The sequence below is a fragment of the Lynx rufus genome, unplaced genomic scaffold (assembly GCF_022079265.1).
Source record: "Lynx rufus isolate CCGP_SWC_20201006 ecotype Redwood Valley unplaced genomic scaffold, mLynRuf1.p SCAF_16, whole genome shotgun sequence".
NCBI classification, from domain to species: domain Eukaryota; kingdom Metazoa; phylum Chordata; class Mammalia; order Carnivora; family Felidae; genus Lynx; species Lynx rufus.
The window spans coordinates 57,258,807-57,280,421 of NW_025814830.1; the positions used below are offsets into that span (position 1 = coordinate 57,258,807).

The window sequence follows — 21,615 nt, forward strand, 5'->3', positions numbered from 1 at the left end:
CATTTTCTCAGTCACTCGGGGCCATCCCACCCAACCCGAGCTTTCTGGAACACACTCCCCGAATCAGGGCATCGGGTTTAAAAGTTCTCACACGGCCGAATGCTCCACTAACCCCCCCCCCCTTCTCTATGGTGACCGCTCTGCCCTGCGCTGCTCCTTCGCACGGCCTGAGTACAAACAATGACAGAAACAAGGCCCACGCCCCCAGGACACACGAGCCGACCTCCTGCTCTATGACACGGACACAGATGCCCCACCAGCTTGGTGTCTCCAACATGGGGCCCTGGTGTCAGGACAGCAGCAGGAAGGCACGTGCACACAGCTCCGCAATCAGGACCCGATTTCCACCCAGTCTCCTAGGAACTACCGCTTGGTCTCCAACCACAGAGCCTCCAGCCTCTCAGGGCCCCTGCGCCTCCCTGGGGGCTACGGAGAGAGGAAGTCCGCTGGAGGAGGGAGACAGCAGAGCTCAGAGAAACACGTACCACACGAGGATTCCTGCTCATGGGGACATCTGCCAATTACACTAAGTAACTTCAGAGGACAAGGCCAGTGGCCCAGCTCTGCTCTCTGGGGCAGGCCTAGGGAGGTGCGAGGCTGGGTGTGGGCAGCGCGTCCTCAGGACAGACCCCACAGGACCCTGAGGTGCCAGAGGGACCGGGCGCAAGGGCACTGCAGTCACTGTCTTCAAGTGCCAACACAGGCAGCAGACTCCCTAGGGGTCGGGGGTGGGGGTGGGGGGTGGCGGGGGTCCCAAGAGACACCCTTTCTGGGAGTGGCAGCCGAACACCTGCACAGCCTTGCGCCCAAAGGGCTTTCTGCGGCAACAGACCGTCCCCCACCGCGGAGCAGGACGTGACGGCACCACGCCAGGCCCGCGGTCTCAGGAAGGGACTCAGTGTGCCCGCCGCACCGGGCCTCCCTCCCCTCTGTGGCCAAGAGCCCGGCTGAGGCTGGACGATGCTCAGGGAAGCGGAAGGTCCGGACTCCCTCCTGGTGGGAGGGGCCTCGCACAGCCCACCTCCCCACACAGGTCTCGGGGGCGTTAACGGGAGGACGTCTTCCGAGTGTCACCACAGGAGAAAGCCCCCAAATAGAATCCCATCTCCTAAGACACCCTTCTCTCCACCAGCCCCCACACCTCCCGGCACCCAGAGGGCCCGAGTCCAGCCAGGTGGCGTGTGGCCTCGGGTGCGGGGGGCCCAGGGCAGCTCGGACTTCTGGCCAGAGGAGCCAAGTGACATGCGGTCACGGTCACCTGCCCCTCTTCCCAGCCGCTGCTGTGCCTGTGATGGGGTGTCCACAACAGGGCGGTGGGGGTGGGGAGGAGGCTGCCCAGCCTACCTTTGCACCGCCAGCCCCAGCTTGGGGGGAGGGGGGTGCGCCCCCTCGCCGGAAGAGGAGCTATGACCCAGGGCGACCTCTCAGGACAACCCGAGAGCCTCTCTGGCATCCTGCTCGTTTTTGTTTCTAGGATCCAACCAGAAGCAAAGGAGGACTCCAGGAACTCCCAGCGGCCCGTGCCAGGCTGCAGAGCAGAGCCAACCTGGCAGGTCGAGGTGGCCCTCCAGGCCTACCTGTGGAGCCTCCCTGCAGTGACCTGTAGGCAGGGACGGGCCACTGGCCTGCAGCCTGGACACGCCTCTGGGGGCTCCGAGGGCTCTGCAGAGGCCCGGGAAGGAGGCCCGCCACCCCCGTCCTCACGGTGGCGGAGCTGGAGCAGCTCTCAAGGCTGGGGCCTTCCCCCCGCCCTCCCGGCCCCGTCCGGTCAGCCCAGCTGTGGTCCTGGTGGGAGATGATGGTTTCACCCGAGCCCGGACAGCTCCCCCGCGTCGCTGTCAGGAAAACAGCTGATGTGACACCTCCTGGGATTTGTATGGTGCCAGCTTGCCGCGGTCTGTGCCGTCGGTGCCCCACCGCGTCACCCCTGCCCGGGTGCAGCCACCCAGTCGGCGGACGCAGGTCCCCACTCTCCGCAGCCCATCCCACCAACCCGGGCCTTCTGGAACACGCTCCCTCCACACACCACCGCAGCTGGCGGGCTGGAGTGCGGCCTTCCCGGGGGGGCGGGGGCTGAAGAGACCATGGTTCTCAGACTCCACTTCCCGCCACTGCGTTTCCCTCCCCAGCAGAACGTGGATGTCACCGCAGTTAATCTGGCAGCAAGGAGGCAGGTGTGCCAGTGAGACGGCTTTCCTCACGGAGCCGGGCAGGAGTGCCACCTGCCTCTGCCATCTGGCCGGCACATGCTGACGCGCACACCCACCTGTGTCCTGCCCACGGCACGGTGCGCCCCGATGCCCAAGGACCCCGTCTCACAAAGGCCCAAGTCTGCTTTCTCGTCCACATCCTGAACCTCTCTCGTTTCCTCCTCCTCTTTCCATACCTCAGTGCAGGCGATCTCCTTGCTTACGACTATCCAAGCCACCAATTCTTTCTTCCGTCGCCATCTAATGAGCTACATGATCTGCCCATTGAATTTTTAATTCCATTGGCAATTTTCATGTCCATGTATTCCGTTTTGTATTTTTAAAAATCTACGTGGTGTTTTCTGGCAGCGCCTTGTTCCTTGCTCACGTTTTCAATTTCTCCTCTGTTGCACCCTACTGACCGGTGCTTTGTATCCAGTCATCCCCACGCAAGGTCCCCGGGGCTGGTTCTGTCTCAGGATGGCGGTGTCTTCCACGTGGTACGTGGTTCTGACCCGGCACTAGTGTTTGGCTGAACACTGGGGCCGGGACACTGCACGGAAGCCAATGTCTCTGGAGAGGGCTGGCTTTTGCTCTGGTCTGGGACTGGATGGGGCTCGTTTCTGGGGACAGCTCTCAAAGCCCCTTGCCCCGTCTGGATGCCAGCCGGAGGAGACGGAGGGCTTTGGCTCAGGGATGGTGCCTTCCAGCCTGAGGTGTCCCTGATGTGGCTTTCAGGGGCCTGTCCACTGTGGCCACGAGGGGCCTGAGGCCGGCAGCTGACTCCCACTGTCCTCAGCCCCCAGGGCCCCGGAGCGCTCACAACCAGTCCTTTGTTCGGTCATCACTCACCACCTCTGACTTCTGGGCTGTTCCAGAAGAGGGCTTTTCAGGAGACAAAGTCCAGCACACTGGTCCAAAGGGAAACCTCCACCTCCTACACCCCACCACGAAACCATTCGACGTCAACACTTCTTGGACCCCACTCCACAGGAGGGCATCCGGTGGGGCGCTTGTGGGATCGCAGAGCTCCCGGAGATACCAGGAGGAGCTCAGGCAACGCCGACGGCAGGCAGGGTGCTGGCATACCGGGGGCACCCCGCACCCATACCAACACAGGGCCCGATCCCAAAGTTAAGAGGCTTTTGGAAGACCACTTCTGCCAGGGCAGCGTGCACACTGGAGACGACCCACATCAGGCAGGGAGCCGCAAGGGGGCTTGTCTCTGTCTGGCCTCACACTCAGGTTCTCCAAATGCTGCAGGACCAGGACTCAAGGGTCCCCCCCTCCCCCCCCAGTCTGCATGGGGGCACTTGAGTTTTGTCTGGCTTTTCCCTCCATCTTCCTGGTTTGTACCCACTTCTCTCTTTCCTTTAAAGACAATTACCACCACCGGTCACTTAAGACAGAGGGGATATTCAGCAAGCCCCTGACTTCTCTGGTCTTGGTCTCCTCTGTCCCAAAAGAGAAGGGCTGGGGTCCATCTCCGATGTCTGCCTTCTGTGGTGCAGGTGGGGCTCTCCCAGGTCACGGGCTGGGTGGGTGGCCTCTAGTCAAGGGGGACCACAGTCCTCATTCCACAGACACTGGGAAATTCAGTGAGGGCTGTCACAGCCGTGAGGAGGAAGCCAGGGTATGAGAAAGCGATGCTGGCATAAACACCCCACAACACAACTTGACAAACACTGACCCCTTTTCATGGCACCAAAGCATGGTGAGGACTTTTAAAAACAAAGCGAAATAAACCCTAATCCAAACCTGCACCAACGTACGAACCGTGCCATCAACGCTGCCAGCCCTGGGCCGGTCTGTACAAGCCTCTGACCATCGGTCAGCCCCTGCCCCAGACCCTGGGAGCACCACCGGGCAGAGTAGCCACACTGCAGCCCAGGCTCCCCCTAGTAGGGCTCTGGAAGCTGCAGCCAGCTCCCCTGGACTCCATGCTTTATCAGTCATGGTCCTAGGGACTCCTCCCTGTGAGTCACAGAACCCAGGGTGGTCGCGAGGGTCTGGCCCTGCAGACTCCCACCTATTCTGCAAATGGGGAACATCAGGAATTTTAAGTACAAAGAGCCTTCCTTGGCCAGTCCACACTCCCCCCCCCCCCCCCGTACAGGAAGAAACTGTCCAAGTTTAGGGAGGAAAAACAATGCAGAAAAGGTGTCCCTGTGGGTGGCACGTGTCCTCTCCAGCCAGAGGCTCCCCTGCAGCTCCCCCCACCACCAAAGGGAAGTGGCTTCGGGAAGGAAGTAGCGGGGCTTACGTCCACACTGAAGGACGGAAAACTGCAACACAGCAGTGGGCTCATGCAGAAGCCTGAAGAGGGTGGGTGGGCACGGAAACGAGCCTAAACATTTGCTTACAGATTTAAGCTGAGGAGAAATTTAATCATACACAAAGTAGACAGATTAGTGTACTTTGAAGCAAGCGCACACATCGTAGAATTTCATCACCGACACCGCAAGTGGAGACTGGGCAGCGGGCCTCAGGCGACCTGCCCGGGAGAGGCCACCCTGTGAGGCCTCCGCCTCCTGTTCAGCGGGGAGGGGGCAGGCTGCCTTCCCCAGCAGCCACGGGAGGAGCCGTCTCCGAGCTTCTTTTTCCTAGAAGACGTCAGGCTGCTTTGGGCAAGCACACGCGGCCCGTCCCTCCTGCGCCCAGACAGACCTGGCTCCGGAAGGACGAGCTGTCCGGGGTGCCTTGTGGGCAGCTAAAGTGACCAACCACCTGCGGCGGTCTGGCTTGGATGCAGAGTGTGTCCAGCTTTCACCACAGACGAGCCGTATTGCTCTTGGCAGGCCGCCCCCAGGCCTGACTAAGCACTGCGGAGGCCCCTCACGGGGGTCGAGGAACCAGGACAATGCTCTCCGGTGGCTCGGTGGTCCCTAGGAGGGGGCTCATCAGCCTCTTCTTCCCACCTGGGGGGCACAGCTGAGGAAGCTATTTGTCGCTCAGGGCCCCGAGTTCTGGAGCCTTCCGCGGCTCTCCCCTCCCGGTGAGCGCAGGGCCGCATCTTCCCAGCAGAGGGCGCCGAAGGGACACAGCAGGAGCAGGGGGCTGGGGCAGGGTGGGGGGGGGGGGGGATACAGGGAACCTCGAGCCGACCCGGCCTGGCCCCGAGGGGACTGGAGTCCCCCAATCTCAGTCACTCGGCACCCACGGTTCGCTCCTTCGGTCTTTCCCCGCGTGGCTTCTGCCTCCTGACTCGGTGGGGGAGGCACAGCCCAGCGGCCGGGAGCCACCTGGCCAGAGGTGTGCCGCTCTCAGAGTCTGCACCCGGCTCAGGCACTCCGCTCGGCAGAGGTGCAGACGGGACCGAGGCCTCCAGGGCCAGCCGGGGGCCCCACGGCCCGCTTCCCAGTCCTGTGTGTGACGCATACAGATTCGAGTTCGAAATTTCAGGCTCCTGATTCGAGTCCTGCACGACATGCGCAGAAGAATCCTCTCACTGGACAATCTAGCTGTGTTATCTTAACAAAGCAGATGTAGACGATGTAAAACCGGCCCCCAAAACGATCATAACAGGAGGGCAAATGCCATATTTCATACGTATTTAGATTTTTGTAACATAGTCCTTGGCCGGGAAATTCTATTTTTTAAATGTTCTTCGCTTTTTTTCTACCCAACGGTGACTCCTTCCCTGCCTTCACCTGGACCCACAACTCACAGAGAAACAACGGGCGCACTCCCTGCGCGCCCCGCGAGTCTCCCGGACGCCCCAGAGGACCCAGGTGGGTTCAGGCGAACCCACCTGGCAGCCTCTCGCTGAAACACTGGCCAGCAACAGACGAATCCAGAAGGCCGGCCGGAAGCACAGGAGCCCAAGAAGCCAGCGGAAGATGAAGCGGGAACTGCCAAGAAGTCCTCCCCAGCAGAGCAGAGCCGACAGCCCGAGAGCAGCTGCCTACCCAGGCGCACGCGCAGCTCAGACAGCAGGTTCTCTCAGGAAGCAGCTCTTAACAGCGGTTCCCTAACTCACAGCGAGGCTGCTGGGGCATTTACAGGAACATCCTGGAAGCCAGACACCAGCCTCACACCCCCACCATCCACACAGCTAACGACCAAATAGCAACCCCAGGCCCCCCACCACTAAGACTGGTATCGGCACCAAAAACAGGAGGGAGGACATCCAGGCTGCGCTAACTGCCCTCATTTCCTCTGGGCCTAAAGCCTGACCCACAGAAATGTCTGCGAGCCCAGGGCACCCACATGCATCCGCGGGCCTCTCCCTGTCCCCACTGTGCCAGCTCAGCCACAGGAGCCGTGGGCCACGTCGAACCCTCGTGAAGGACCCCTGGGGGGCTCACAACCTTCCTCAATATCCTTGCCGGCAAAACCAAGCCCACTTCTCTGGCTTTTACGTGACTGGACATATGCTCAGGGAGCTCCTGCACAGGAGGAAGCGGGGGAGGGACCTGTGACCTCGTGAATAAAAGCCATGGCACAAACACACATTTCCAGGCTGTTCCCTCTGCCGTTTCTCCCCATTTTCTAGCCTGCTTATCTTGTCTCAGGACCTGCCCACTTTCCCGCTACCTGACGTGGACCCTCACAAGCAGGAAGCCCCATCCACACCCATTTCTGGCAGGGGCCTCTGTTCCTTGCCCTCTGGTTGAATTCACCGCAGGTTCGATGGCCCTCTGGGTGCTGTGTGGCCCTTTTCGCCCGTGCCCGCGAATGGTTCACATGCCTACAGAGCAGTCAGATGACCGGCAGGCTGGGCAGGCCCCTGAGCACGGAGGTCAAGAGGAAGAGGGAGCTTGGGCTGGCAGGAGAAAGCATGGGCCCCAAGAGCTGCTCAAGAAGGCACTGACTTTCAAGTGTGTGTGCCCAGTGTTATTAGCCCCCCACGCACACACACACATACAGAGACAGAAGTGCACGCTGTGTGCAGACTCACGTTCACGTACACACACGCACACGCACGCACATGTGCACAGCCCTGCCCTGCACCCCAGGCCCCGCCACACCCGCGGGAAAACTGCACTGACTCTGGCTCCCTCTCAGTGCTCCCTCTGGCTTCTATTTCAAACAACTGGGTTTAATTTGTGCGCTTCTGTAGCCCTAAGGGAAAACACACTTATTCTCCAACACAGGACTTTCAGGGGACTGGACAGAGCCAGGGGGGCCCGGGGACCTCAGGGCAGAGGAGCCCACGCTGATGGTCACAGCTGGGCACATACCAGGAGCCTGCCCGGGGCAGTGTTCCTGCCTGGCACTCCTGGGGGGTTCCCTGCGTGTGAGCCTTTCCTGTCCGCACCGAGTCAGCCCGAACATCAACAACAGAGAAGATGTCCTTGCGGCTCGCTCTGGACCCCACCCAGGCCTCTAGCACAACTCCTCAGAGAGTCCTGGTGCAAAGCCGAGGGGTGCAGAGAGGCTGGGGGGGCCCCTGTCCTGGCGGCCCACCCCAGGCAGGGACCAGTGTCAGGAGACGCCTGAGGGAGGGAGGCCAGGACACTTTCTGTGGAGGAGAAGAGTCACGCGGGGGTGGTCAGCAGGGAGGGAGGGCAGCGCCTGTACCTGTGTCCGAGTCCTTCTGCTCTCCATTGGCCCCCACAGTGAAGGGCAGCTTCCGCTTGGTTGCTCGCTCCCTCACCTCCTTCCCTCCATCGCTGCGGTCCAGCTTTGGGGTCTTGGTCAGAGAAACTTTATCTTTATCCTAGAAAAGAAAGCGACGCTTTCAGAAGACGTCATTCCCAGATTAAGTTTTCAGAGTCCTCACATCTACCACGATTTCAGTTCACGTGCCCAGTAGAGCAAATCTCGTGTGTGGACAGTCGGCAGCACCTCCCGCCCGCCGGGCCCACACAAGCACACGCGGCTTCCTGCACCTTCCTCTGGCCCCAGGCAGCCCCGCTGGTCATCCTGAAACCGGACCATTCTCAGCAAGACACCAGAGAGACACAAGTTGCCTCCAGTGCGGCTTTCCCAGGGAGGGATTAAATAAGGAGGAAAAGAGCCGGCCGTGAATAGTCAGTGCTGGCAGGTAGAGAGTCCTGTCTTCCACGCTGAGCTCCTCTGCCCGCAGGGCCTCCCCCAGGTGCTGCGCTCCTCCTTTCCCGGAAGGGGCCTGCCCGGGACACCAGGGGGTGGCTCTCGGGGACAGATCCTGCGGGCCAAAGGCCTGTGGCGGTTGTGGGGGAGAAGGGGGGAGACGTGCTGCCATCACCTCCTTCCTATTCTAGTCTCGGGGTGGCTTTGCTGCGGGGCGAGGATCACGAAGCCCGCATCCCAGCGCCGTCCTGACCAGCAGGCCGGGCCGACACGGGCGAGTCAGCACCAAACCTGCCCCGGGGCCGCCATCCGCAGAATGACAGCACCCACTCAGGATGAGCAGGTCCCGTGTGGAAGCGGAAGGTGCCTAGGGCCCCAGAGGGCAGGGGTGGGGCAGCCCGATCCCAAAGTGCAGGTGGCGGTAGGGTGGGTGGTGATGGAGCCGGCACCGAGCGGAGGCAGGAGCCCCCCCCCATCCCCCCCGGCCCCCTGCCGGCTGCAGTAGCTGACAGCCCTGGACCCCCCAGAGCCCTGGCTGACGACACCGTCCTGGGTGGGGACAGCTCGGTGGGGTCCTCCACAATTCTAACCAACACGCTGGCCCCGTGCGCTTGTGGCACGGCACCACCCCCAGCCTCCCGGCCCTGTCCACAGTACAGCGAGAGGCTCCGAGGGGCACGCAGAGGGCTGACGTGGGCGGGACATGCAGAGCTGGCTCCCTTCCCCGCCGGGAAGCCGGTTCCCTGCAATTTTCCCCGGGGAAGCTGTTAGCAAACGTGGTCCAGCCACAGCCATGCGCCCATGCCACCCCCACAGCAGCAGGGGTCCTTGGGGCTGCTCCCGGGAGGCGCCACCTGCCAGGACTGAGCACAGCCACGGTCCCTACGGCCCACGCTCCTGACAGCCCTCCGGCTTCAGCAGCTAGCATCTACCAACCACGGCAGTCAACGGGAGACCCTCAAATGAGCAGGGACACTGCTGCTGGAACACACTGCCAGCTTCGAGGGCACGTGGAGTGCAGAGAGGGGCCCAGGGCAGGGATGAGGAAGGGATCCTGGGAGACGGGGCTGCACAGACATGCCCCTCATGACCTGCACCCTGCCACCCCTAGCCCTGACCGAAGAACACCCACCAGCAAAACCCCCGAACTGTGTAAACACTTTCCCACCAAGAACACTCCTGGCGAGTCTGACCTATGGGTATATAAAAGAGATAATATAAATAATAGCAATCACAAAGCATTCAGGAATGCAAGAAATTTCGAAGATCAGCGTAACGTGGGGCGCCTGGGTGGCTCAGTCGGTCATCAGACTCTTGATTTCGGCTCAGGTCATGATCCCAGGGTCATGAGATCGAGCCTGTGTTAGGCTCCTCCACGCTGACACAAAGGGACCTGCGTGGGATTATTCTCTGTCTCCCCCTCTGTCCCTCGGCCCTCCCCCCGCTCGCCACGCACGCACACTCACTCATGCGCTCTCAAAATAAACAAACTTAAAAAGAAATCAATGTAAATAAAGTTAAGAAAATCATATGACCACCCCAACAGTTGCAAAAAAGCCTGTGATAAAATTCAACACTGATCCCGACAAGAGCTCTTGACACACAGGCGCAAGGTCCCCAACACCTGACGGCCGACAAGGGGGTGTCTCCTCTAAGAGGGAGGGGCAAGGATCACCACAGCTACTGCAGAACGTAACAACTGTTTCTAAATGAGCAAAAAATCTGAATGTGCGCTTTGCAAAGGAAACTATCCACGTAACTAACTCACATTTGGGAAGATGTTCTGCATTAGGATAATGCAAACTAAAACCAGGAGGAGATACCAATGCCCCGACCAGAGCAGCTAACAGGAGGGGCTGAGTCTGGCTTCAGGTCAGGTCAACATCTCACGGTTCGGGGGTTCAAACCTCATGTTGGGCTCTGTGCTGACAGCTCGGGGCCTTGCTGGGACTCTCTCTCCCCCTCTCCCTCTGCCCCTCCCCCGCTCATGCTTGCTCTAGCTCTCAGAATAAAGAAAAGTTAAAACAAATAATAAAATGAGAGGTTGGCTGCATCAAACGCTGTCAAGAACGCGGCAGAGCTGTTGCTGGTGGGAAATCCAAACAACGTCAAGGCACAGAGGCCCTGTGCTCACGAGCAGCACTCCTGCTCAAAACAATAGAAACGAAACCTCACAACCGCCCCTCAGAGGGCAAATGGATAAACCAAGTCCAGCCCAGCCACGAACGGAAAGTTCCAGTGTCAGAAAGGCACCAGCACACACAGCCTCGCGGAGCGGCTCCCGGGAGCAGATGGGACCCCTGTGCTCAGTCGCTGAATCCAGACACAATCTCCTCCGGAATCAGATTTGGCTCAATCCTGTCCCCGCCACTTTCCCTCAGCAAAAACAACGTACTAGTCTTAAGATGTCATGAGTATATGCGTGAAAATCAAGCCATTCAAATTAATAGGCGAATTAGGAGCTGCTAGATGCAGAAAAGTAGCTTGTTTTTATGGACAAGCAACACTTGGAAAATAACGTGAAAATATCACTTAGGTTACTATCAAAAGACATCAAATACACAAGACAATCTAACAAAAGATGTTTAAGTCCTTCACACAATTGGAACACATTTCTGAAGAAAATGAAGACTTCTAAAAATGGAGGAACACCCATGTTGGTGGGTCAGAAAATGCAAAAACTGTCCATGTGGCAATTCTCTCCGGACCCATCTTTGCGTTCAAAGTGATCCTGTCAAAATACCAGCAGGCTTTCTTTGGAAATCAACCGGTTTATTCCAGAACGTATATGGAAATGCAAAGGGTCAAAATTAGCAAAGACGATTCTGGAGAACAACAAAGTCTGGCAGACTGAACTGCAGACAACCAGACTAAAATTCTAGCAGCCGCTCGAGGGGGTCGTGGACCAAGGGCCAAAGGTTCAGAAGGAAGAGCAGAGGACAAAGGCGGGGGAGGGACGCTTTCCAGTAAGTGACGGTGACCATGTGAACACCCACAGGGAAGGAAATGAACACTGGGCCCCCACCTTAGGTGGCGAACATTGGCCCCACGTGAATCACAGACTGAAGGGACAGGAGAGTACCCTCACAGAGAGGGACACAGATGAACCAGCAAGGTCCCCCCCACTCCCCCTCGGGTGGCTAGAGGAGAGCCAAACCAGCTGTGTGACAGGGACAGGGGCCGGCCTCAACTTCCCCAGCGTCTGGGGTGCAGAACTGGGGTGATCACCTTGACAAACTGCCAAACCGGGTCTACCAGCGTGCCATCACCTGCCGCGCCCCCGCGGGAGCGGCCCGAGTGCTCCTGGGTGGCAGAACGCGTCCGGAAGTGGCTGGACATTCGTCCATGGCAACCGCACAGCGAGCCAGGGAGGGGCTGCTACGGGGAAGGCCCTCTAAGTCGGACGTGATGGTGACCAGCTCGTCCCTCTTACAAGCCCCCCCGGGGGGAGACTCCTCCATGGTGACACACGTTGGGGACCTCCCAGGACGGTGACAGTGCTGCATATTCTGATCCAGATGGGGATTCAGCCCAGGTTTTGAAAGTGAACTAGAAGACATGACTTCTATTTCACCAGAAGCGCTGACAGTCCTTGGGTCCCAACTCCTCACCTCACTGGCCGTGCAGGGAGACCAAACACGTGCCACATAACCAGAGAGGGTCAGGGGCTCACCCCTGAGGCGCGCAGCGGCTCTGACAAGACTCTCGGGGCACACGTGGCTTCAGAAGCTTGCTGAGCAGCTGGGCTGCGGCAGGGAGCTCACTCGAGTTTGCTGGGCTTCCCTCGCTAGCACGACGGGGATCGCCACAGGAGCTAAGAAGATGTTTATCTTGGCTGGCACAGGGGCAAAAAAAAAGTACAAAGCTACCTTACTTCAGAAAGTAACAAAGCCAAACTCACACATCTCCTGTGGCAAATGCGTAGGGGCTGCCCCCGCGGACCACAGCGGGCCCCTACGGCCCAGTGGGCGTTCTCCTGTAAAAGGAGGCGACTCGCACCGGCCTGGAGCAAGCCCTGCGTTAGACGGCAGCCGGGAGGGCACAAGGCCCACACAGCCGCCCCTTCAAGACAGGTGCTGAGCTCTGGACACCTTTTCTGGCGCCACCTTGGTTGGCGAGTCCTTCTGGGCAGGCCGTGCACACGGAGAACCGGGCCGGTGGACACAGCACTCTGGAGCCCCTGCTGCCCACCCACGTGGAGGAGACAGCCGGGGTAGGGCTGCGCGGGGCCTCTCCCTTGTCCTGTGACCACGCAATCCACACGCAGACCCGGGGACCACGACCACCAAGGACAACCTGGCCACTCGGGGCGAAAGTGTCCCAGAGTGGGAGTTACCAAGCTCCCCCACGCACATCTGTCCCCATGGGCTCCAGCTCCTCGCGGGCACGCCCATCACGAGCTGCTCCCGGACCCTCCACAGGCCTCCCAGGCACGCACACCTCTCCTATGCAAGCTCGGGCCACGCGCAAGCCTCGGCCTGCCCACAGCTCCATGCCGTGGCTCCCACCCATTACTGCACTGGGTGCTGGGGGACAGGACAAGTGGGAGAGAATGTGCAGCCACCACTGCCCAGACGCCAAGGCCTCAGAGGCCCGGCCACCCTGACGAGCACCGAAGCCGATGTTCACGACTCGATCCACGTTGCACCTAAACCAAATGGGCCGCACGGCTCTGCTCACTCTGTCCTCACGTGGAAGACATACCCACCCAACCAGGCACCACCGGAGACGTCTCGGCAGGTGCACCGACAAGAGAATCTCCGTTCATACCCAAGTGCTGAGACAGACGGGGCAGGGAGGCAGCTCAGAAGACCAGCACCGGGGACGAGAGTCACGCAGGCCACCGTGCAGATGGCCTGTCACGCAGGCATCAAGGGAGACAGGGACAGGTCAAGACCAAAGGTGGCGACGAGGGCAGTGCCGCGCCACGGGCGAGGCAGCACGGCCCTTACCTCACCTGCGACAGCACAGCCACGGGTGTCCCTGCTGCAGACGTGCTCGTGGTCACAAACAGAGCACCCGGCAGGGCCTGCACCTGCTTCCTTCCGTCCGACTCCAAGTCCACACTCACAAGTGGCACCCCAGGCTGCAGGACAGGGGTACCCGGAGCCCAGACTTGACAGCACTCTTCTAAGACAGGGGAATTTAGAGTTGTACTGCCTTTTCCTATTCACATGCAGAATGAGCCAAACTGGAAGTCAAAGCACATACCCCACAGAGTTTCTGCTCAGGAAAAGGCAAAGATGGCTGAACGACAGACTTGGTTTCAACGAAGCCATGACAGGCATCTGTGGCCCCGAGAGCCAGAAACAGGCCAAAATGACATCATCTCCACTACGAGACACACGTCTCGGTTACGTGTACAGAAACATCAAATTTAAAGCTTAACTTCGGTCCCCGAGTCGTGAGCACATCCTTAAGATCAAGGTCCTCTTTGGCAAGAGCAGATGGTCTCTGTCTCACCACGGCCGCAGAGGGAACGGGGACGGACGGACAGCCAGAGCAGGCGAGTGTCCAGCACTGGGGAGCCAGCAAGGAGGAGGGCAGCTCAGGCGTTACCTTTTTCCCCGTTTGTTTCTCCACCATGTCGTTGCTGAGGGAAAAGTCTTCGTGCTGTGGTGTTCTAGAACACCCGCCCTTGGGCATCGTTCTTCTCCCCTCACCCGATCTTCATTTATACCGCCATCGCTTCGTCATCAACCGTCTGCTCCAAAAGAGAGAACACAGAGGGTCAATCAGGGTCAATGCAGACAAGGCCCAGCCAATCTCAAGTCCGTGCCCCAGAACGGACTGAATGTCACGTGCTGCTCTGATAGGCTGTGCTCCACGCGGGGACAGGTGCCCAGGAGGGGACCTCAGGACTGACTGCCCAGGGAGTGGAGGTATACTCCATGATGCAGAGCTTGGCCCTGTTCTTCTGGGGGCCCTTCACCTGCCCTCCGGGCAAGATCACATCCCAGGTGCACCCTCTAAGCCATGGCCTCGACCCTACTCACCCTCTAGGAGAGCAGCCCCCTTCCCGCGCAGCCCCCTTCCCGCACTGCCCCAGACAGAAGGTTGGGACAAGAATCCTTTTGCTTTCCAGAAAGCACCACACGGACCTCAATTCTCCAAATTCTCCCAAATAAGATGAGCAGAAAGCAGCCATGTGATGCCTCTGAGGGGGTTCTCACGGTTCCCCAGATGTCCAGAAGGCTTTGATGCCCAGATCTGTGCCCAACGAGCCAGACCCCGCCCAAGGGCCTGAGGCCCAGCCCCTGCACTTCCCAGGACACACACTGTGTTGTTTATCATACTTTTTATTTTCTGTATTTTGACGTTCTGACCTGTTCAAAAACACAACACAACCTTGCTACCTGGGGAGAGACTGTCCCCGCCCCCCCCAAGCTGGCCTTTTCTTAGAGACAGCAAACCTCTCCTACACAAACCTACCAGCCACCCCCTTATCAAGCACATGCAGGCCAGCCACCAGGCAACTGGAGACCAGTGCACAGCCCACAGCCGGATTCAGATTAGCCAGTCCTCAGCTGTCCACCGTGTCTGCCTGCTTTCCCTGCAGAAACCCCAGCAAAGGCTCTGGCAAAGACCTCGTCCTGGCTCCTGTCGAACGCCTCCTGGCCATCCTGTTCCCTGGTGGCCTTGTGCGGGCTCCCTCTGGGACCTGAGAGTACAATCAACTTCCTTTCAGTGTCTGCCCGTGGCTGTGTGACCTGACCGTACCAGGGCCCCTTCCATCCCTTCTGGACCTTCCGTCTGCTCCCTGCATACACGCTGTCTTCCTCTTTATACTTTTTACATTTTCATCATCAGAGGTAGAAAACATTTTGTTATTTCTTAAGTTTATTTATTTATTTTGAGAGAGACAGAGACAGCGTGAGCAGGGGAGGGGTAGAGAGAGAGTCCCAAGCAGACTGTGGGACTGCCAGTGCAGAGCCCCATGGGAGGCGGGGGGTGTTGAACCCACGAAACTGTGAGGTCATGACCTGAGACACCCAGGCGCTCTTAAAAAACCTTTTCAACAAACAAACCACGTGCAGTGTTTAATCTCCTCTTTTTTTCTCAGTGACACACCTCTGTGCTTTGCCATCTTGGATGAGTATTTTTTGTAACTAGCTCGCCTGCAATTAATGGCCTTAACCAGGTAAGAAGTGTGGCTTCCGAAGTGCCGTCTGTGACCAGCAGCTCCACTCCCTGGTTCCTCCTGCTCCCCGTGTGCTGAAAACTAACCTGCCATTCACCATGTCTTCTGGTTCCCCACTTAACTGATCAAACCTCACAAAGTATCCTCTTGGTACTTAACTGACCTAAGAAGACATCTAAATTGATTTGGGGCAGAGGGACAAGGCTGACCACCTCGATTCATTTCCTGACACTTGCTCCCCCAGCAGGCAAAGCAGGCTGAAAGGGGGCTTCCATCCACACGCTCCAGTGGTTGGGGCGGAAAACGGCACTTGCCCTCTCCTCTGCTTGAAACTGTGAATTCGACATTCCTCTCCAATTTTCCACTACAAAACCAGAACATCTCGGCCTACATGAGGAGTAACCTCTCAGAGCCGGACGCCGAGACTGCTGCTGGGACTCATCGGCAATGTTTCAGTAGAAATTTAAAGATTACACAGAATACGCATTTTTGTAAGTTCCTGCCTGCCTGCCCTCATGATGGGAAATCGAGCACAGTCGTCACAGGGTGTCCAACCCTCCTGCTCTCGGGTGTGAAACACGAGTCCATGGAGATCACGTGGGAAACACCCGGGCCAGCAAGTGGCCACAGCACAGACCCCACGATGTCTGAACCCTGGTCTCTCAGGCCACTCCACAGTGTCTACACCAGGAGATGGGCACAGGTGGCCACTTCATTCTTTAAACGAGTGACTTCACTCTGTGTCCCCGCGCTGGCCTGGCTCAGCAGTCTCTATTCAAAGCAGAGTTTTGAGACCCCTGCCCGGAAAGGCCTGCCTCCCCTCCTCCCACTCGCCCTCCCTGGGAAGGACAGCATGACCGCCACGGAGCAGCAGGGAGGGAACACAGTACAGTTCCACGACAGCTGCCCCAACCCACAAAGCCTAATTATCTTTCCAAACAGCCCCAGAAGCCGCAAGGCAAGAGGAAGGAGTGAAGTTTGTTGTAAGCAGGCGCATCCAGGCTCTCGGGTCCTTGTGCGTCCTGAGAGCCCTGGGGTGCTGTTCTAGCTGGGCCAGTTCTGAGGCAGATGCCCAGCATCGCTGGGAAAGAGCTCTTCCTGGGACTGGACAGAGATGGTATCTGAAGTACAGGCTGAGCCAGTGTCACCTGAAGGCCTTCCACGGAGGCCCTCAAAGGCACACCCGCGGCGGCTCGCAAGTACCGTGCAAGCTATTAAGTACCACGCCAAGGCTGCCTGTCACGGTTCGCGCAGCCAGTACTAACACGAGAACACCGAGGCCCTGGGTGCACGTCACTGGGTCCAATTCCTCTGACCCAGGCTCCTCTGCCACAGGCAGCGGTCCTCGTTCCCAGGAGGCACTTGCCGGTATTTTCTGCAAACCTTTTAAATGAAACATCTAGTTATCTTATTAGCAAAAATGGCTTTCTTCTGGAATAACAGAGAATGGCCACCAGGACTAACAGGCCAGGGCAAAACCACAGGCAATTCGAGGGAACGAAGCAGAGGAGGCTCTTTTATAGCAGAAGGCGGGAGGGAGGGTGGGGCTGTTGTAAACTAAGGGTCCACTGGAGTAAACTGGGAGCTGGAGGTATAGCGGCTTCTCACTGGCTGGGCTGTGGCCGTCTCCCATTGGCTGGGCTGTGACTGTCTCCATTGGCTGACCTGTGACACTCTTCCATTGGCTGAACTGTGAGTTGTGACAGTCCCTCATTGGCTGGACTGTTACTGGGGGAGGAGGAAACCTCCCGACCTCCCGGTGGGTAGTAAAACAGTAAAGTGGAATCTGCCTGCAAGTTGGGTCTGTAAGTGACAACCAGTGCTGGGCGCGAGAGCTCCCCCAGCTTGCCTCCCAACTCCATTGGAAATAAAATTTCCCTTTACTAATTTTCACATCTCATTTTGCGAGCACCCAGCTAATTCCATGCAATCTGTCGCAGAGTGACTGTGGGCCCAAACCCCATCACGACGGCCCAAGGGACATTTCGTGCCAGCCCCTGGCCAAGTGCAGTATCCTGTGCCCAGCAGTGGGCCTTTGTCCTGAAGGCCGCTGTTCTCAGGGCACCACCCCACATCTGGGAACCCCCCCCCCCCCGCACCTGGCGGGTTAGCAGTGTCGTCCCCGATACCGTGTCTTCTTTTCCATAAGACGTTGTGCACGATGACAGCCAAGACCACCTCGGCCACCTCACCGCCGTGGTTACAACCACCTCAATATTCAGAACTCGTCAGAAGCGTGAGGACCAGCATGATGGCCAGTTTCCTCAGGGCCTGGGAGCCCAGCACACTAGACTCATTTCTTTAAGGGGCGTCACGGGTTCACAAGGGTTGTCAGCTCCAGGGCTCAGATTTGCCACCGACGTATTCCAGCTTATTTTCTGGGAGAGCTGGATGCACTGGGTCAACCGTCCTGTCTTGTGCCTCACGGGACCCGCCTGGAACCTGGAGAGCCAAGGGGACCCGAGTCCTCCCTGGTGTTTCAATGACAAGCTAGCTGAGATCGTCTCAAACGCAGTCTTCTTCCATCCACCTGGTCATCCCAACCCTCCCGTAGGCTGTCTGGTCTCCGTGCCATCCCACAAGCCCCGTGACCAGTCCGCCTCTCCCTTGGCTTCAAAGGGAAGGATGCAGACACGGTGAGACCACAGCAAGTCTCATCAGCACCACGACCTCTCCTAAGCCAGGCAGTGCCACACGTCAGAAGCTCAGCTCGCCGCTTCTTCCGTGGATCCTCTCTGAGGGTAGAGGCCGCCACAGTGCCACAGGCCTCCCTGCTCACTGCTGGGCATTCACTGCTCAACCCAAGAAGAGGCTGGGACCCCCGTCCCCACACAGCCATCACAGTGGGAGCAATCTTTGTGGCTGGGGCGGGGGGGGGGGGCTCCCTTCTAACAAGTTACAAGGCTACCTGAACCTGGGCTCTGGGGCTTTCTAACCAAATAACCCAATGGATGGCCGTCAAGTCTCAGACCCCGGAGGCAACCTGGCCATCCCTACTCAGACACGCCGTAAGTGCCAGTGTCAGAAGATGCCTGGTCCTCCTCAGAACCACGCATCCCACAGCACTCTGGGACACACACGGACTGGACACTTGGCACCCGAGCAGCAGTACGTCGGGAAACGTGTGCAGAGCGGCGGGAACGTGGGGTGAAGGGAGCACGGCTCCCTGCATGGGATGAGCTGCCGGATGTAGGCATTTCCCACACCCCCAACCGAAAAGCAGCTAGCTGCTCTGGCTTCGCAGGCTGTTGGGGGGCACGGAGACCACTCAGTAAAGCACTCGAGAGCTTCTGGAGCTGGGCGAGTCTTCTGAGAGAGCCCGGCCCGTTCCCCGAAACAAAGGCACCGTGTCCACACCGCTGGCTCCAGGAATCTGCCAGTGATCTCGCAGCCACGTGTCAGAGCTCAAACAGAACATCCGCAGCCAGCTCCCTACCCAGGGGCACACACAGGCTGGCAGAGGCCATTCGTCCCTGCACCTGTCCATGTCGCACTCGTGGCACACGGCCCGCGGCGGCTCCACCTGCTGTCCCACCGGCAGGGTCTCTTTGCTGCTTGCCCCGGGACCCTGCACTGTGGGCTTGGAGACACAGTCCGTTCAAGAGAGGTGGCAGGGCAGACATGACAAGAGCCCCGCACACAAGGGCGGCGACGAGGCGTATGCCTTCCCCAAGGTGCGCCCACCATTCAACACGCACACACGGGGCCGTCTCAGTAGACACCTCCATGCGCTCTGCCGCCCCTTCTCAGAGCAGGATCTACCACAATCTGTCAACGTGGGCAGGAGACACGACACACGTGACAGAGGCTCCCGCCGAGCCTGGGCCTGACACGGGGGACGTAGCAGACACAGCGGCTATGCCTGCAGTTTAGCAAAAATCCAAGCATTTACCCCGATCTCCTCTTTCCAAGGGACAAGCTGACAGCTAGCAACTGAAGGAAACCGGAAGACATGTTTACCGGCTTTGTGTGGACTGGGGCCGGAACGTGAGGGGACAGGCCACAGCCCATGAAAGTTGGCACAAGGCCTGTGGGCCCCACGTCCGCCAGACGGGCCAGAGCGGCTCTTGTGGGGCAAGGGCAGCGGCACAGACACAGGCGACACACGGCAGCAGCCAGGGCAGGCCCGCCGGCACCTACCTGAGCGACCTCGGGAAGGAGCGACGCAGCCAGGGCAGGTGCCCAAGGCGCGCGCGCTCACCCACGGGAGGGGGTTCGGAGAGCTCCGCTCGGAGACGCACCGCAGAGCGGCAGATGGCCTCCGGGCGATCCTGGCTTTAGGAGAAGAGGCAAGTTCGAGGAGAGAGAATGAAAGACCCAAAAGGGATCCAAAGGCTGAGTTCTGGAGAACCAATACAAAAAGCCCACCGCCACACAAAGGCAAAGACAGTGCCAAGAAGTAGGAGAACAAACGGCCTAGGACAGGGCTCTTCAAACAGGAGGCGTGTGCCCGAGGGCTGCCCGCACCGACTGGACTGGACTGGACTTCGCCAAGTCCCCAGACGCGCGCCCACGGGGACGGGTGCTCGGGGGCAGAGCCAAGGCCGCCGGCAAAGGAGCGGGACAGGGACAGGCCAGGTCAGAACTGTGCCTGGCAGCAATGGAGCTACACAGTCCAGAGACTCAAACACCCAATTCAGCTACACTGTCCCCAGGGTAGGAGCACAGTGAAGCCAGCTTCGAGACAACAGAAAAGCCAAGCTAACCGCCCCTCTACCTTTCTGAGAAGAGGGCAGGAGGTCACACGGGTCACAAACCACAGCCCTAGGCCAAAGCCAGCCCTCTCCCTGCTCAGGTAAAAACTGAGAGCTAACAATGGGTTTCAGGGGGGCCTGGGGGGCTCAGTCAGTTGAACGTCCACCTGACTCTTGATCTCGGCTCATGTCATGGTCTTGTGGTCATGAGATCGAGCCCTGTGTTGGGCTCTGTGCTGACAGGATGCATTCTCTCTCCCAAAACAAATAAACAACAACAACAACAACAACAACAAAAGAACGGGTCTCATATTTTTTTTTTAATTAAAAAAATTTTTAACGTTTATTTTTTTTGAGAGAGAAAGACGGAGACAGAGTGTGAGCAGGGGAGGGGCAGAGAGAGGGAGACACAGAAGAATCTGAAGCAGGTTCCAGCTGAGCTGTCAGCACAGAGCCCGACGCGGGGCTCGAACCCACAAATCACGCGATCATGACCCGATCTGAAGTCAGACGCCCAGTCGACTGAGCCACCCAGGGGCCCCATCATTTTTTTTTTTTTTAAGATTTTATTTTGAAGTAATCTCCTCACCCAATTTGGGGCTCGAACTCACAACCCCAAGATCAAGAGTGACACGCTCCACTGACGGACTCAGGTGCCCCGAGTTTCATATTTTAAACCTTCGGAGACAAAGAAATTCAAATTTGTGACATATGAAAATCGAATGGAATTAGCATGTCCACGTCCATAAATCAAGTTTTATGGGACCGTGGCCGCGCCCAGGATGCGGTCCTGCCCCCCCGCCGGCGTCCGGTGCGGTGGCCGTCCTGTCTGCAGCCCCTGAGGGAGGCTGTGAGGCCAACACTGCCTTTCCCTTGGAGCTGACGGGGATGGGGTGCTGCCGCGCCCCAGGAGGAGGCGAGGTCCTCACACAACCGCAGTACAACAGCCACAACTGTCCTTGAGAACGAAACCACAATCGACAACCTTAGTGACAAGACGCCAGCGGGCCTGGGGTGTGGCCCGACAGAGCCTCTGGGAGGGGCCGCCCATCCGGGGGGCTTGCCTGCCATTTCATGGGACACAGGCTTCGCCAGAAAGACTCTCAGACAAACGAAAAAGATAATACTTATTATTATCAAGAACTGGGTATCTGGCAGTTATCTTCTCAAAAATCAACCAGCTGGAGTTATCACTTCAAGGAGAATGAACAGAACAGTAGCTGATTTGAGTTTCCAAGTGAAACCTGAGCTTAGGAAAACTGGTATTCACGTCCACGAGCCCAATCCCGGTGTTTAAAGACATTTTAATGAGGTTGGTGGTGACTAAAAGGTTACTTTTTAGGGGCGCTTGGGGGGCCCCGTCGGTGAAGCGTCCGACTTCGGCTCAGGTCACGATCTCGCGGTTCGTGGGTTCCAGCCCCACGTCGGGCTCTGTGCTGACGGCTCGGAGCCTGGAGCCTGCTTCGGATTCTGCGTCTCCCTCTCTCTCTCTGCCCCTCCCCTGCTTGGCTCAGTCTCTCTCTCTCAAAAATAAACAAACATTTTAAAAAAACCAAGAAAAAAATGTTAAGGTTACTCGTTAAACAATATGTAA

At 58.4% G+C, this 21,615-nt stretch overlaps 1 protein-coding gene across 16 annotated transcripts in view; it reads right to left on the bottom strand.

Moving 5' to 3' along the window:
* ANKRD11 (ankyrin repeat domain containing 11) overlaps positions 1–21,615 on the bottom strand; it is a 179,837-nt gene that overhangs the window by 18,307 nt on the left and 139,915 nt on the right. For 14 of the 16 annotated variants that reach the window (XM_047078945.1, XM_047078946.1, XM_047078948.1 and 11 more), the window contains 2 exons: positions 13,746–13,890; positions 7,713–7,851 (listed from right to left, as the gene is read on the bottom strand). In XM_047078945.1, the coding sequence (XP_046934901.1) occupies positions 7,713–7,851; positions 13,746–13,832 (226 nt within the window). In that variant the 5' untranslated portion in view covers positions 13,833–13,890. Of the gene's footprint in view, positions 1–7,712; positions 7,852–13,745; positions 13,891–21,615 lie in introns of those variants that run through there. The other 2 variants (XM_047078952.1, XM_047078957.1) reach the window with 1 other exon arrangement.